The 13,999-nt window shown below is 42.9% G+C and overlaps 1 protein-coding gene and 1 long non-coding RNA gene across 9 annotated transcripts in view; both read right to left on the bottom strand.

Moving 5' to 3' along the window:
* Nucleotides 1-1,008: 1,008 nt before the first annotated feature.
* LOC309515292 lies at nucleotides 1,009-3,939 on the bottom strand. Its single transcript, XR_014212402.1, has 2 exons — nucleotides 3,856-3,939; nucleotides 1,009-1,268 (listed from the first exon to the last, which is right to left on the bottom strand). It is a non-coding gene; the product is annotated as an uncharacterized lncRNA (long non-coding RNA).
* Nucleotides 3,940-5,111: 1,172 nt separating this feature from the next.
* ELMO1 (engulfment and cell motility 1) overlaps nucleotides 5,112-13,999 on the bottom strand; it is a 334,285-nt gene continuing 325,397 nt past the window's right edge. For all 8 annotated transcript variants that reach the window (XM_082192827.1, XM_082192825.1, XM_082192826.1 and 5 more), the window contains 3 exons: nucleotides 12,665-12,744; nucleotides 10,010-10,087; nucleotides 5,112-6,163 (listed from right to left, as the gene is read on the bottom strand). In XM_082192827.1, coding sequence (XP_082048953.1) covers nucleotides 5,963-6,163; nucleotides 10,010-10,087; nucleotides 12,665-12,744 — 359 coding nt within the window. In that variant the 3' untranslated portion in view covers nucleotides 5,112-5,962. The remainder of the gene's footprint in view (nucleotides 6,164-10,009; nucleotides 10,088-12,664; nucleotides 12,745-13,999) is intronic.

Raw genomic sequence — 13,999 nt, 5'->3', positions numbered from 1 at the left:
TGTGGTCTCTTCCAACTCTATGATTCTATGATTAGGCATGTGGGATTGTGGGCGTCCTCTCTTCTGCCTCGGGCAGCAAAATGCCCTGGACTGGCCCTGGGATTTTTAAATAGATTTTTAAAATTGTTAAATTATTCGACTGAAAATGGTGAAAGAAGAATACTTGTGTGCAATCTCTACACATGTCTGGATTTAATGAGAAGAGGGATCTTATGCATTTATTCCACGGGTGAGAGGAAAACACAAGCAGCTCTTGCTTGATTCTTGCACATGTGTGTGCATGCAGGGTGTGTGATCTATGATCCCCTCCCATGCTTTGCATAAAGCCCCAATTACATACAAAGAACCTGAAAATTAATTGTGGAACTGTGATATGGGGTTCCGGGTACCATGAAAAAGCATCTAGGTGGCTTCCCTACCAATCCTTTCTCCTTTTTGTCTGGATCCTGACAGCGCTGTGGCTTTCTAGCAAAGATGCACATACTTCTGGCATTTTCAGGGCTTTTTAGCACATCGTAATCTCATGAAAGGTTTTTCTAGCTTCCCCAACAGCCTGTGCTAGCCCATCCAGGTTGAAGACCTGTGGGGTGCTAAGCATAGCCTGAAGGAGACTGAATTTCAATTAGAATCATACAGAAGCAGGTAGCTAGACTTCTATCTGTCCTGCCTTAGACAGACTCATGTGGTTTGGTTTTCCGTCCAGCCTCTTTCTTACCTGCATGCAGATATTTGTAGGTTATTGGTCTCCGACTTTATGGCCTTATGGTACTGCTTCTAGGATGGCATGGAGCCTCATGACCTTCTCAGTTGTGAGAGTGACTGCTGGGCTTGCTTGTGAAATGTTCCCTTTTTTGCAGAAAACTTTGGGCATGTGCATGGCGTCACCTACCTGGAATTGTTTACTGCCATGGCCAGGATAAACACATCACAGAGGGTTTAAAGCAGTAGAGTATTCTATTCTTTAGCTCCTGGTATTCCCTAGAGAGAATATAACCACGAACAATAAGCTGTAGTGCCAATTCTATATATAAATCTTTGTTCCTAGTGCAATATCACACATAACACAACCTGATTGCTCATCAGGTAAAGTACGGGAACAGAGAAGCCTTCAGTCCCCTCTCTCAGTAGGCAGGCGACATGCCACAGAAAACATTCAATTTCGTGATGTGGTAGTCACTTAATATCCAGAAATCTGCCATGAATCATTCATTTCCATTCATTGTGCTCTTCCACATCTGTTTGATCATTCTGTAGGGCATACCAATCACCTCCAAGGGAGAAAAAAATGTATTAGCTACATTAAAATTTCAGAATGCAATTCCGTATTCGTTTGCTAGAACGATTCCTTTTCATCTCAGCAACTGAATCCGGCCCGTGGAAGCTTTTAGAAGCAAAATGCATCTTAGCTCACCTCACCCCATGTATGCTAAAAGAAGTCTGTATGTCAAAAGATTAAATCTGGTACAATCTGACACTGTGGCAAAACCAAAGCCCAGCTTTCTGTCCTCTTAAAACACAAGACAACACACACAGCCTGACCACATGCAAGGAGCACAGAAGAGAATCTCTGCACACATTCGCTTGACAACGGTTGGTGATAAGTGTTGTCATCTCACACACATGTTGAACCTGGTACACTAACACCTAAGAACTGCTAAAGCTAGGGGGCCACTAGGGGCGCATCGGAAGACGGCTGACAATAACATGTCTCCGACCCACAGGGGGTAATTAGGAGGCTGTGATGGGAGTAAATAGCCTCCCTACCCCACCAAGATTGGGGGGGGGGGCTGCCCTTGCCTGCTGTGCCCTACACCACCCCCGAATTTGTGGGGATGGGAGCACTAGGCAGAATGCCCTCCTGTGGATCTCGGTGCTCCTGGACGCTGTCTCTGATCCGCGCCGCTACCTGCAAGAACTTCAAAAGGAACAATTAGGAAGAAGTGAATGCACATATTTCAAGGAAGGAGGGGGAGTAAAGACTGCTAACTGAAGAGTTCTCTGATAAACAAGACGAGTCGGAGGAACAAGAATCAATCATGAGAAGATATGCCAAGACTCGGTATGGCAAAGGGACTGGATGGGGGAGGGGGGAACTTTCCTTTCTTTCCTCTATGTGATTAAACAAGAATCCCCCCCCTCACAAGTCAGAAATGCCGTTTTAATGACTTAAGCTGTGGATTTACGACTGTGTGGAGATAAATTTTCTAACCAAAGCACGTTTTAAGAAGCGCGTGGAAGGTTTAAGAGCTCTGGAATGACGCGGTTAAAAATACCGTCACCATACTATTGGCAAGCTCTGTCGGAGGACTTGAGTCTGGGAGGAGGAAAAGAGCTGTGTTTATATTGTGGGTGAGACTCCTCAGTGGGACTTAAGAACGACAGATCCTGAGATTAATGATGGAAAGAGTGATGTTATTTATGAAAGTGATGATATATGGAAACCATCTCGATATGAGGATTGGACGAACGGAAAAATCCACACAGGATATAATTGGTGTTTTTCTGCTTAGGGAGATTATCAGAAGAGATCTTAAATAAAAAATAAAAAATATACGAACAAGATGAGATGTGGAAACAGCAAGATAAGACTGGATAGAATTATGAACTTTATTTGGACTGATTTGGATATGAACGCAGTAGCAAGAAGATGATCAGAATCCCCCTTCGGATCTTGAAATATGGGTCCCCTCAACAAAAATTTAAAATTCAGTTTTGTAATTCGGAATTTATGTGATGTGATTTGATTGGTCGGTTAATAAATATATATATTTATGAAAATCTACGAAAGCATATATATATATATATATATATATATGCAGGTTTTGGTGTCTTCGGGTGTCTTCCCGTGTAAGAGTCGGGGTGTCTGGGCGACGTTTCGACGAGGTCTCACTCGTCATCTTCAGGCTGGAGCTTTCGGCTTCTTGTTACTGGAACAGAGCAGAATCTGGTGTTTGAGTTCCTATAAATACTGTTGAGGGGTGTGGTGTATAGCCTCCAACGTTCTGGGCAGAGAGGAAGTTCCTAGATTAGTGTGCCTTTTCTTCTTTTGTTCCTTAATTACTTGAGGGATATCTTGAGTGATTTCATGAGTGATATTCTGAAAACCACTGGGTGGGTCATTAAGTGTAGATTAGTGGTAAAGCTTTCGTGTCTTGACCTCTTGAGCTTGTGAAGAGTTTTTCTGAGAAACGTCGCCCAGACACCCCGACTCTTACACGGGAAGACACCCGAAGACACCAAAACCTGCATTCCTGTACCCGTGAAAATCTACGAAAGCATATATATATATATATATATATATATATATATATATATATATATATATTTTAAAGAACTGCTAAACCCAGATAACTTACACCAGGCTTTGATGCTCATTTTTATCAGATGTGCCTATTCAAGTATGAATAAAATATAATGCTTTGAAAGTTAAAAATGGACTGTACACCAGGGAGGTGTTACTGCTTTCTAGTTTTCTGAACATACAGGTGCGTGTATTTACGCAGCAATCTATTTCCTTTTTAAAAAAAGGTATTGAGGTTCGGGAATGTGTGGATTTTATTCAAAAAAAAATCTCCTGTTTTTCTTAACACACACACACACACACACACCTCACAACAGCTTACAATACAATCAGTAGAATCATTGAGCAAACAACAGTACAGAACAAAACTGATAAAACAAAAGGCAGCAACATAATGTACCAGGCAATAATACTAAAATAATACATTGGCTCAAAAAAGGGGAAACCAAAGCAACACAGAACAGACCCAACAGGGAGGTGCTGGATGCCATGGAAATGGAATTATATTCAGCAAAATCCCCTTTAGGATATTCCCAGGCCATTTCTCAACTCACCTTTATGCTTGGGCACAGCTGAATGACTCCTTTTCTTAGGTGACTATGAGAGCCTTTCCCCAAGTCTTATTGCTGTGTGTTCATCCTCCCTTCCCCGCATGCTGCCGTTTCAATGAAACTCCCCAACCCTGCGCAACAATTGGGCTTTTAAGAAAGCCTCCTACTGGTGACAATGGGAGCTTCCTATTGGAAGTTACAAGATCTACCCACCTTGGAAGAATGGCAGATGAAGGTGATAGACTATATGGGACTGGCAGAGATGACCGGCAGAATCCAAGACCAGGGAAGAGAGACAGCGGAAGAAGACTGGAAGAAGTTTAAGGACTATCTTAGGAAACATTGTAAAATTATTGAATGTTAGAATGATGTGGGTTTAGAAATTACGTGGTTTCTAGCTGTAATGATTAAGTAAAAAGAAAAGAAAGTCTAAAAATGTAAATGGATAACAAGGGAGAGGATTTGCTGAATTAATAATTGGAAATTGGAATACAGAAAGGGGAGGTATGAGGAAGTCGGGGAAGTAAGTTACAAGAAAATAAGGGATTGAAATTATACTTGTTTTTGTTTCTTTGTTTCTTTGTATTATTGTCTTGTTTGTTATTATATAATTTGTGAAACTTCAATAAAAATCTTTAAAAAAAAAAGACAATGGGAGCTTCCTCCCAAAGCCTAATTGTGCCAATGGGGGAAGGCAGAAGGTAGTGGCAGAGACAGAAATGGAGTGACTCAGGGGTACCCTTCCCCAAGAAATCACTATTGAAGGAATGCTGCCTTTTCACATTAAAAAAGGGTTCCTCAGCCTTGGTTTACTTTCATACATTGTCTATAGCTATAGACCTGCTAGCACCACACGGGGCATCTGGATTGCTTGGCTGGATTACGTAGGTTCCTCTGTGTGGGGCTGGCAGCTGCATGGTCCAGTTTTGAGGTCGGGATGTCCTGATGGTCCCTTTCCAGCTCAATTATTCTACAGGTAACAGTTGTGGAGACTATAGCTATTTCTTTCAAGCCAGTTGTAACAGCAGGATGCTTTTCTCCCAACTCACACTTGTCCTGCCTTCCACCCACAAGGAGCAGAATAGTCAGAAATGAGAATGTACAAGAATCTTAGAATAAAGACAGAATTCCAAGAATCAGCACAAGTCCAATTTTATTCAACAGCAATTCTGATGGGAATGTTGGTTCATATTTTATCTCCAAGGGCAAATGTTCCAGGAACCAAACGGAAATTAACAATTAAATATATATTTAATTAATTAATTAAATATATATTTGGCAAAAACAATTGTTCTGATGTTTTGTACAAAACCAAATCCCTTGGAAATCACATGTCTATACGGAAACCTGAATACATAGCACTTTTCAGTATCTATGGCGTCTGCCGCATTTGCACACAAAATAACCACAATCCCGCTCTGGACAACCTTTTTTGTGATATATAAGTACACAATAGGGACACAAAACAGCAAGTGGCTTCGTTGAAAGTGTGGAAATCACGTGGGGGAGATATTGGGTTAGAAACGTTTCCAGCAAAGACCTGTAGACTCATCGTCTTAAGAAACAGTTACGTGATGTAGCACAAATGGGGAGGGTGCTGGTGTTAAGGGACATGACAAATGGTGTAGAAGCTGAAAGCAGTGAATCATCTTCGTTTTCATTTTTGGTCACCTCTTTAGCTGACTCCATGAAAAGAGACCTCTTGCCCTCCTCCACTTGCAGAAGACTTTCCTCTTCTCTGCTTCCAGTTAAAGCATTTGCAATGCTGGCCGTAGTCTGGGGGTTGTGCGTTTTGTCCTTGTGTTTGGAATGTGTATCCCAGCATTTCAGAAAACAAGGAAGTTCCTCTTGGTTCGCCTTTCAGGTTGGAATGTTCACCAGATCTTGCCCAGTGGCAAGGAGAAGTTAATGCAAAGCAGTGTTTTTCATTAGCAGCGGGGAGGACGGTGCCAAAGGGAAGAAAGCAAGAGGAAATAAATGTTTTGCATCCCCCCCTCCAAAAAAATGAAGTCCAATGTGCATATATTGTTCTCTTCTTTAGAAAAACCAAACAACTCTCCAGTTATAGCACTTCCAGTTTAGATTGCAAGTCTCAGCAGTGTGAGTAGCTTTAGTTACAGTCATATACAAAGTCATAGTTGCTGGGTTCCTTTGGAATGGGAGGGGGAGCATCTGGGATCTGTATGTTTTCCAGATCCAGGAGGCGAAGCTTTATCTCCATACTGAGCAGAGTGTCCAAGTCATTACGCGTCAGTTCACTCATCATATCCTTTCCGAGAAGGGCATTTAGGCCATCTGTCCACACACAGTACTAGAAGGGAAGGGGGGAGAAAGGGAAGGAAGAGCTGCGTTATTCTGCCTTGCATAAGTGCATCAGTCTGCAAAAGCATGCCATATTCATTGCAGTCAGAACGTATAAATAAAGAGCAGAAGCTCTGTGTTGCAAACATTTTGGCAGTCTGGGCCTACAAGAGAAAGGATGATGACGACGATGACAATGGGGATGCTAATTATTATTAATTACTTATACCATTGCCATCTGACTGGGTTGCCCCAGCCCCTCCGGGTAGCTTCCAACATAATAAAAACACAGTAAAACATAAAACATAAAAAAACTTCCCAACAAAAGGCTGCCTTCAGGTGTTTTCAGAAAGTTGTGTAGTTCTTTACCTCCTTGACATATGATGGGAGGGCATTCCACAAGGCAGGCACTACTACTGAGAAGGCCCTTTGCCTGGTTTCCTGTAACTTCACTTCTTGCAGTGAGGGAACTGCCAGAAGGCCCTCGGCGCTGGACCTCCGTGTCTGAGACATTCAGGTATACAGGGCCACAACCTTTTCGGGTTTTAAAGTTCCTGACCAACTGAATTGTGCTTGGAAACATACTGGGAGCCAATGTAAATCTTTTAGGACCAGTGTTATAGGGTCCTGGCAGCCACTCCCAGTCATCAGTCTGGCAGCTACGTTCTGGATTGGTTGTAGTTTCTGAGTTGCCTTCAAAGGTAGTGCCACATAGAGCGCATTGCTGTAGTCCAAGCATGTCCCACTCTGTCGAAACAGTGCGCAGGCAAGGTCTTGGCTGGGGTACCAGATACAGCTGGAAGACAGCTGCCCTGGACATAGAATAGACCTGTGCCTCCATGGACAGTAGTGAGTCCAAAATGACTCCCAGGCTGCGCACCTGGTCCTTTAGGGGCACAGTTATCTCATTCAGGACCAGGGACAACCCCCTGCCCCCCCAACAGTACTTCTGTCGTGTCAGGATTCAGCCTCAATCCATTAGGCACAATCCATCTTCCAACCATCTCCAGACACTAACACAAGGACATTCACCTCCCTCACTGGTTCCAATTTAAGAAAGAGCTGGGTATCATTGGCATATGGATGAACACCCAGCCCAAACCCCCTGATGATCTCTCCCAGTGGCTTCATTTAGATGTTAAAAAGCATGGGGGAGAGGGCAGAACCATGAGGCACCCCACAAGTGAGTGTCCAGGGGTCTGAACACTCATCCCTCAACACCACCTAAGATAAAAATACTATCTTAGGTTATTATGCAGCTAAGTTACTTTTCTCAGGGCAGCTTCAGATGTTACACCAAAGTAGGGAAGAAGGTAAAGGTGACTTGTGTTTCTAAGACAGCACCTCACACATTTCAGCTGTGGCATAGATGCATGTGAAATGTATTTCTATCTGGAGCTAATATATCATTCTCAGTTTGGGGAAAATGCGTCACTTGCCATCAAAGACATGACAGTGGAAGATCCACAACTGGGAAACGTCCAAAGTTCTCAATGGATCAGAACAACAGTGAAATAATTCTGGGGATGTTAATTCACCTCCTGGGACTAACTTCTTGTAGGGAAGATGCAAAAAACCCTCTGCATCCAGCCTCTGGCAGGGAAGACATGCTGTGGTCTAACCATCCCATGCTGGCCACTTCACTTTCTTTCTTTTGTGGAAGAATTGACTTGACATATATTATTATTATTATTATTATCATCATCATCATCATCATCAAGCACCTCTCACTTCCTTTCTTTTGTGGAAGAATTGACTTGACATATATTATTATTATTATTATTATTATTATTATTATTATTATTATCCAGCGCCTCTTTTCTTATTGCAGAACTAGCTTTAGCTTTGGATTCGCTTGTTCATCAAAATAAATCTGGGGCAACTAACCTGGGAAGGTTCATCATTTTAAGCAGAAGCCTGATATGCTATTTCATCAAAAAAAGAAAAAGAAAAAGAAAAAGGTAAGCACCGTTAAGTCCAGTTGCGACTTGAAACAAGGTAAACTGACCATTAAGTCCAGTCGCGAACAACTCTGGGGTTGTGGCGCTCATCTCGCTTTACTGGCTGAGGGAGCTGGTGTTTGTCCGCAGACAGTTTTTCTGGGTCATGTGGCCAGCATGACTAAGCCGCTTCTGGCGAAACTAGAGCAGTGCACGGAAATACTGTTTACCTTCCTGCCGGAGTGGTACCTATTTATCTACTTGCACTTGGACATGCTTCCGAACTGCTAGGTTGCCAGGAGCAGGGACCGAGCAACAGGAGCTCACTCCGTCGCGGGGATTCAAACCGCGACCTTCCGAGAGTCAAAACCGCATCAAAACTAGCGCACTATTTCTTCATTTGGGTGTGTGTGTATTTATCCATCCATATTATGAAAAATGATGGAAAATGATGAATGCAAATGGAAAGTAGATGCAAAACCGTATAATTAGTAATACATGATACCAATATAAATTCTGTAGATTATGTCATTGGCTCTATTTTGGGAATTGTGAGGTCTTGCATTGCCCTGACTGTTTTAAGAATCAGAATTACGTCAGTGTCGCTGAACCTTTAAAAGCTACACTCTGGATGCTGGGTTCAGCTGTGAATACAAAACAAACATTTTCCCTCCTTTAAAAACAATAATGGAGAACTGCAGCATCACCCTGAAGCTGACAGTTCCAGATAAACACGGGCTAAACAACTGTTTTAAATCAGCAGCCGTCCTAGGGGATTTCATGAACAACCATCAAATCCTATTCCATCAGCCACTCAAATTTCTTACTAAAAACCGTTTATGCAACTGTGAACAAAAGTGCTTGAATGGAGCTGTCTAAAAATAAAGATTTCAATCATACTGGCCTGTGTCCTAGTTTACAAGTGGAAAATGAAATGAGCCATAGCAGTGTTTTTATCATATAAAGGATTCTCTTAGATTCCATGCTGAAAGATGAATTTTAAATTTAGCTGACCGTGTGTTACAAAATAAGGCTGAGCTTAAAAATAAGCTAGAGCTCACGGTGTGCAATGGCAGGCTGGGTGGGGGATGAAAAAATCGTTATATGAACATGACGAGGGATGAAAGAGGACAAAGCCCAACAGAATGTGCTCTATACACATTATTTTAGAAGAAATCGTCCACACTGTAGTTAAAGAAGAGTTCTTGAAAGTCTTTGGCTGGAATTCACTGTAAATAGCATGGGAGTCAAATAAAAAGAGGTGCTTTGGGTGAAGGATTGTGGACTCCACCTCAACAAAGACTAGCCCACTAGAGGAAGTCCTCTTTGATTTTGCCTCTGCACTTCCCTGAACGTGGCTTCCACTGTTATATTTACGTTTTCTAATAAGAGGATCTCAAAAAGGGCTGTATCAAACAAAACAGCAGTTCAGTCTTGACCAGGTGCGACACTGTTTCTTCTCTTTCTTCAGCTAAGTCTGGGACCAAACTGAGGAAGTAATAAATCAGGACACTCGGTGGCAGCCAAGATGGTAAGTGAGGACATCTTGGGGAGAGAAGGTGAGCCCTCAATCTCTTCGCCACCTGCCTTTAGGAAGGTAGACCGTGGCTGGTTTGTGCAAATCACGGTTTAGTGTGAATGCGCAGGCTGCCAGAGAGAAGCTCACAGCTGCTTTATGGACCTTTTTGGAACATTTTTGCTTGGAACAAGTTTGTCTTAGAACATACAAGGATTGGCTATAACCAAAGTACCCATGATCAGCTAAAGAGCATCTTGGAGATCTGTGGAAAAACCACAACATAGTCTTAGTTGGTTCTTCAGGAATTCTTAAAACTGTCCACTGCTGACCAAAGTAATTCAACAAGGTAATCTCTCTTTTTCTTTTTAATACACAAATAGAACCACACACGATTTACCTCATGCTTGTCAGGAGCAATGAAATTTAGTTGTCCATTGGAATCGTACAAGATGGAGAATGCGAGCTCAAGCACCTCCTGAAAAGAGACAAAGAAATATTTACCAGAAAAGGGGCCTAATATGAGTTTAACAAGTTTCCTAGGCTTGGTTCACACACTGTGATAATTCATAGTGTAACCAGTAATGGTTCTTTTAGGTGGACAGAGCAGCCTGCCTGGACAAGGCTGGGGTGGCACAGCGTGTCAGCGAGGTTCAACTCACCAGCAGAACCCATCAGGCGCTCTCCCCAGTGCACCCACTGACCTCACCACCCTCCTTAAGTTGCCCTTCCCCAGTAAGCTGAAGCAACACTGGTGTAAAGGTGTCTGTCCCACCACATGGCGAATTATTGAGCACAGCACCATGTGAATGAGAGGCAGGAAGCCTTGGGCTTGGGAGCACCTCACCCCCATCTGGCTGTGAGGAGGCAACTGGACGTGCAGGTAACTCACAAACAGGTAACTGCTGTATCAAGCAGTTGGTCCCTTACCTTTCTCGCCCTGATCTGGCCACAGTGATCCATGCGATGGTCACCTCCAGGCTTGATTACTGTACAGTGGTACCTCTGGATACGAACGGGATCCATTCTGGAGCCCCGTTCGCATCCTGAAGTAAATGTAACACGCGACTGTGCGTGTCACGTTTCGCCGCTTCCGTGCATGCATGTGACGTCATTCTGAGCGTCTGCGCATGTGGCGAAAACCAGAAGTAACGCACTCCGTTACTTCCGGGTTAATTTGAACCTACTTCAACCCGAGGTATGACTGTAATTAAGGGCTGCCCTTAAAGCTGACTCAGAAACTCCAGTGGGTGCAGAATGCCGCGGCGAGGCTCCTTATGGAGTTCTCGTCGCAGGATCACATTCATCCAGTGCTTTACCAGCTGCACTGGCTCCCAGTGGAGTACAGGGTCAGGTTTAAGGTGCTGGTTTTGACCTTTAAAGCCCCACCTATGTTTTCAATTGCTTCTATTTTATATATAATCTGCCTTGAATCCCTGTCAGGGGAAAAGGCAGGATAGAATTATTATTATTATTATTATTATTATTATTATTATTATTATTATTATTATTATTATTAGAACCTGTAGTCAAGATTCCCTTGGACATCTTTGATTTAAAGGCTTATTAAAGCAATACCAGGATTGCTTTTTGTTCTGTGGGTTGTATTGTTTTGTTTTTTTGCACACAACGTATTCAGATAATACAAGAAAATAATGAAAATGACATTTACAGTGGGACCACTTAGAATTAAAGCCAATTTCGAAGACCGGCAGACAGAAAAACGAGTGAATTAGATTGTGTCCCATCAAGCTATTCCAGATAGCCTTGACATTGAGTACCCAAACAACATTGCGCTTATTTATTGCTAAGCGATCCCTCTGGAAGGATGGAAGCTGTATGCTGGCAAAGGGAGAGATGATGAAACCACCGGTAAGGACATTCTGCCAAATCTATTCTTTGCTTGCGGCAGCAGCATTCTGTCACTTCTGCTCTGCCAATGCATAAACACCAGAGCAGTTGCTATGCATAATGAAGGGCAGAAGGATGAAAATATCCTTTGGAAGTTCTAATCCGCTGTGAAACTTGGGGGAATGTGAACCCAAGTACTTTTCACATAGGAAGAAGAGCCTGTCACCTCTTTCCAGGGCAACCTGCAACTGGAACGGCTCCTCCATTCACTCCCGTGGAGGGAACAAGCTCCCCTACATACCCATTGGTGCTTCTAGACATGGGTTTATTGTGCAATCTCAGATGCTTGCGCACACAGCTTTTATGCAGGGCTCACACTATGTCGTCATCATGAAAATGCCAGCCCTTATTTTTGTTACATCTGGGTTCTTCTTCTCCCCATCACCTAGAAGGGAAACCCTCCCATTTGCCCATTGGGAAAGCTGCTCTTGAAAGCATGCTTTGAGTGTACAGTGGTACCTCTGGTTACGTACTTAATTCGTTCCTGAGGTCCACTCTTAACCTGAAACTGTTCTTAACCTGAAGCACCACTTTAGCTAATGGGGCCTCCTGCTGCTGCTGCGCCGCCAGAGCACAATTTCTGTACTTATCCTGAAGCAAAGTTCTTAACCTGAAGCACTATTTCTGGGCTAGCGGAGTGTGTAACCTGAAGCGTCTGTAACCTGAGGTACCACTGTATATCTGTGTGGATGCCCAGAATAGGAAAACATGGGGAGGAGAGTGTCTCCCAGACCAGTGTTCTCTGGGCAATTCCAGTTTAGCATCCAGGGCACTTAAAACATCGTCTGTCCAGGAACTGTCTCACAGCTATGGAATTGCTTTCCTTCTGGGGGCTTGTTAAAAGCTGAGCTTCAGGGACTGCTATATGGCGCTTCCATTTCACTTGGCTTAAATTGGGCATTCATAGAATGGTTTTAATAATACTGTGTTTTCTACTTATGTAAAGATGTTATTCTGTTGGATTCATATGGTGTGTTTTTTAAGTATAGCTACCTGCTTCAAACCTCTGTCATGGAAGAAGTTAAAAATAAAAACCTCAAAACGAATTTCACAAATTCTCTGAAGCAGAATTAACAAATGTGCTATTCTGTCAAATGCAGAGTTTTCTAACTAAGAAGTCGTTGCGTTTTATTCAAAATGATACCTTGTTTTGTTTTGCTCCTTTCTCCTTCATGTGAGGGCAGTCCTTCCCTGTCACAACTGCTTTTATGTCTGCCACGGGCACTGCAGCAAAAGAAAAAGAGGGGGTGAGAGAGATATTCCAAGGTGTGAAAAAACTGTGGCATGAAACAAGAGGCAAGAGAAAAGCGCTATGTCAGAAGTGACATCCCTTCTACCATCTTCCAGCATCCAATGCGAGAAAGGAGCCAGAAAGATGAGATTGTATTTATTCAATTTATGTATCATTTCACATAAAAGAAACTCTGAAGCGGTTTACAAGGATAACATATGATAGACAACTTTTTAAAAAAAACATTAAAATGAAGTTATTTTTGAAGGGCAAGCTTTTTCCAGACAATGAAATGCAGATTTCTGAGGTCAAGTCGTGGCTTGTGACACAACCTGCCCACTTCTACAGACGAGGTCTCCACAGCTGCATAAAGCACTGGAAGAAGTGTTTGACTCTTGCTGGTAGCTATGTAGAGAAGGAATAATAACTGTGCCCCATTTCGTTTGTCTCAGTCCACACAAAGTACGTCAGGGGAAATCTTTCATGACTGCCCCTTGTAGTAGAGCAGTATTATTATTATTATTATTATTATTATTATTATTATTATTATTCGCTTTATCTTGCTCAGGGCTCTTGCTCCCAACTCAGAAAGCTGCTCTAGAAAAATACAATGACTGATGGTATCAAAAGCTGTTGAGAGGTCAAGGAGTGTCAACAGGAGACACTCTCCTCCTGACACAGGCCACCACACAGGGGAACTAAGGTTCTCTCAGTCCCCAAACCAGACCAAATACCTGCTTGAAATGGATCCAAGAGAATCAGATTGGGTCCTACTCCCAAAACGTGAGGATAGGAATCCTGTCTAAATGTTACATGTCTACACGCGTGTGTAGTTATGTTGCTTGTCATAGGTAGTTTCCATCTGGTATCTATGAAACGCAGCCATCTTCCTCTCTAAGGAATTTTTAAATTTTATTTATTTTAATTTTGTTTTAACCAACCCTCCATCACTGAATCTACTCCTGCAGGGCAAAGAGCTGCATTTCCCACTGGAGTAACTTTCAGACCTCACCAGAATCATCCTTGCCAATTCCCACACCCAGAGGCTCCCCCCACTCCCAGTCCACATGCCAGAGGACGGTGGTTCAATACACTTTGCAAAGGCTTGCAGTGGCACAACTCCCATGTCTAGGTTTGTACTGAAGCCCTCACAAAAACAGGCAACAATCGAGGCTGGGGGAAATAAGCATGCTCAAATGAATTAACTCAGAGAAACAACATTCATGGCTTCAAATGCAAGCCAATTTG

Source organism: Podarcis vaucheri (assembly GCF_965113315.1).
Source record: "Podarcis vaucheri genome assembly, chromosome: 12".
In the NCBI taxonomy this organism is placed as follows: Eukaryota; Metazoa; Chordata; class Lepidosauria; order Squamata; family Lacertidae; genus Podarcis; species Podarcis vaucheri.
Note: the sequence above shows the minus strand (reverse complement) of the source record. Positions and strands in the feature narration are given on the sequence as shown.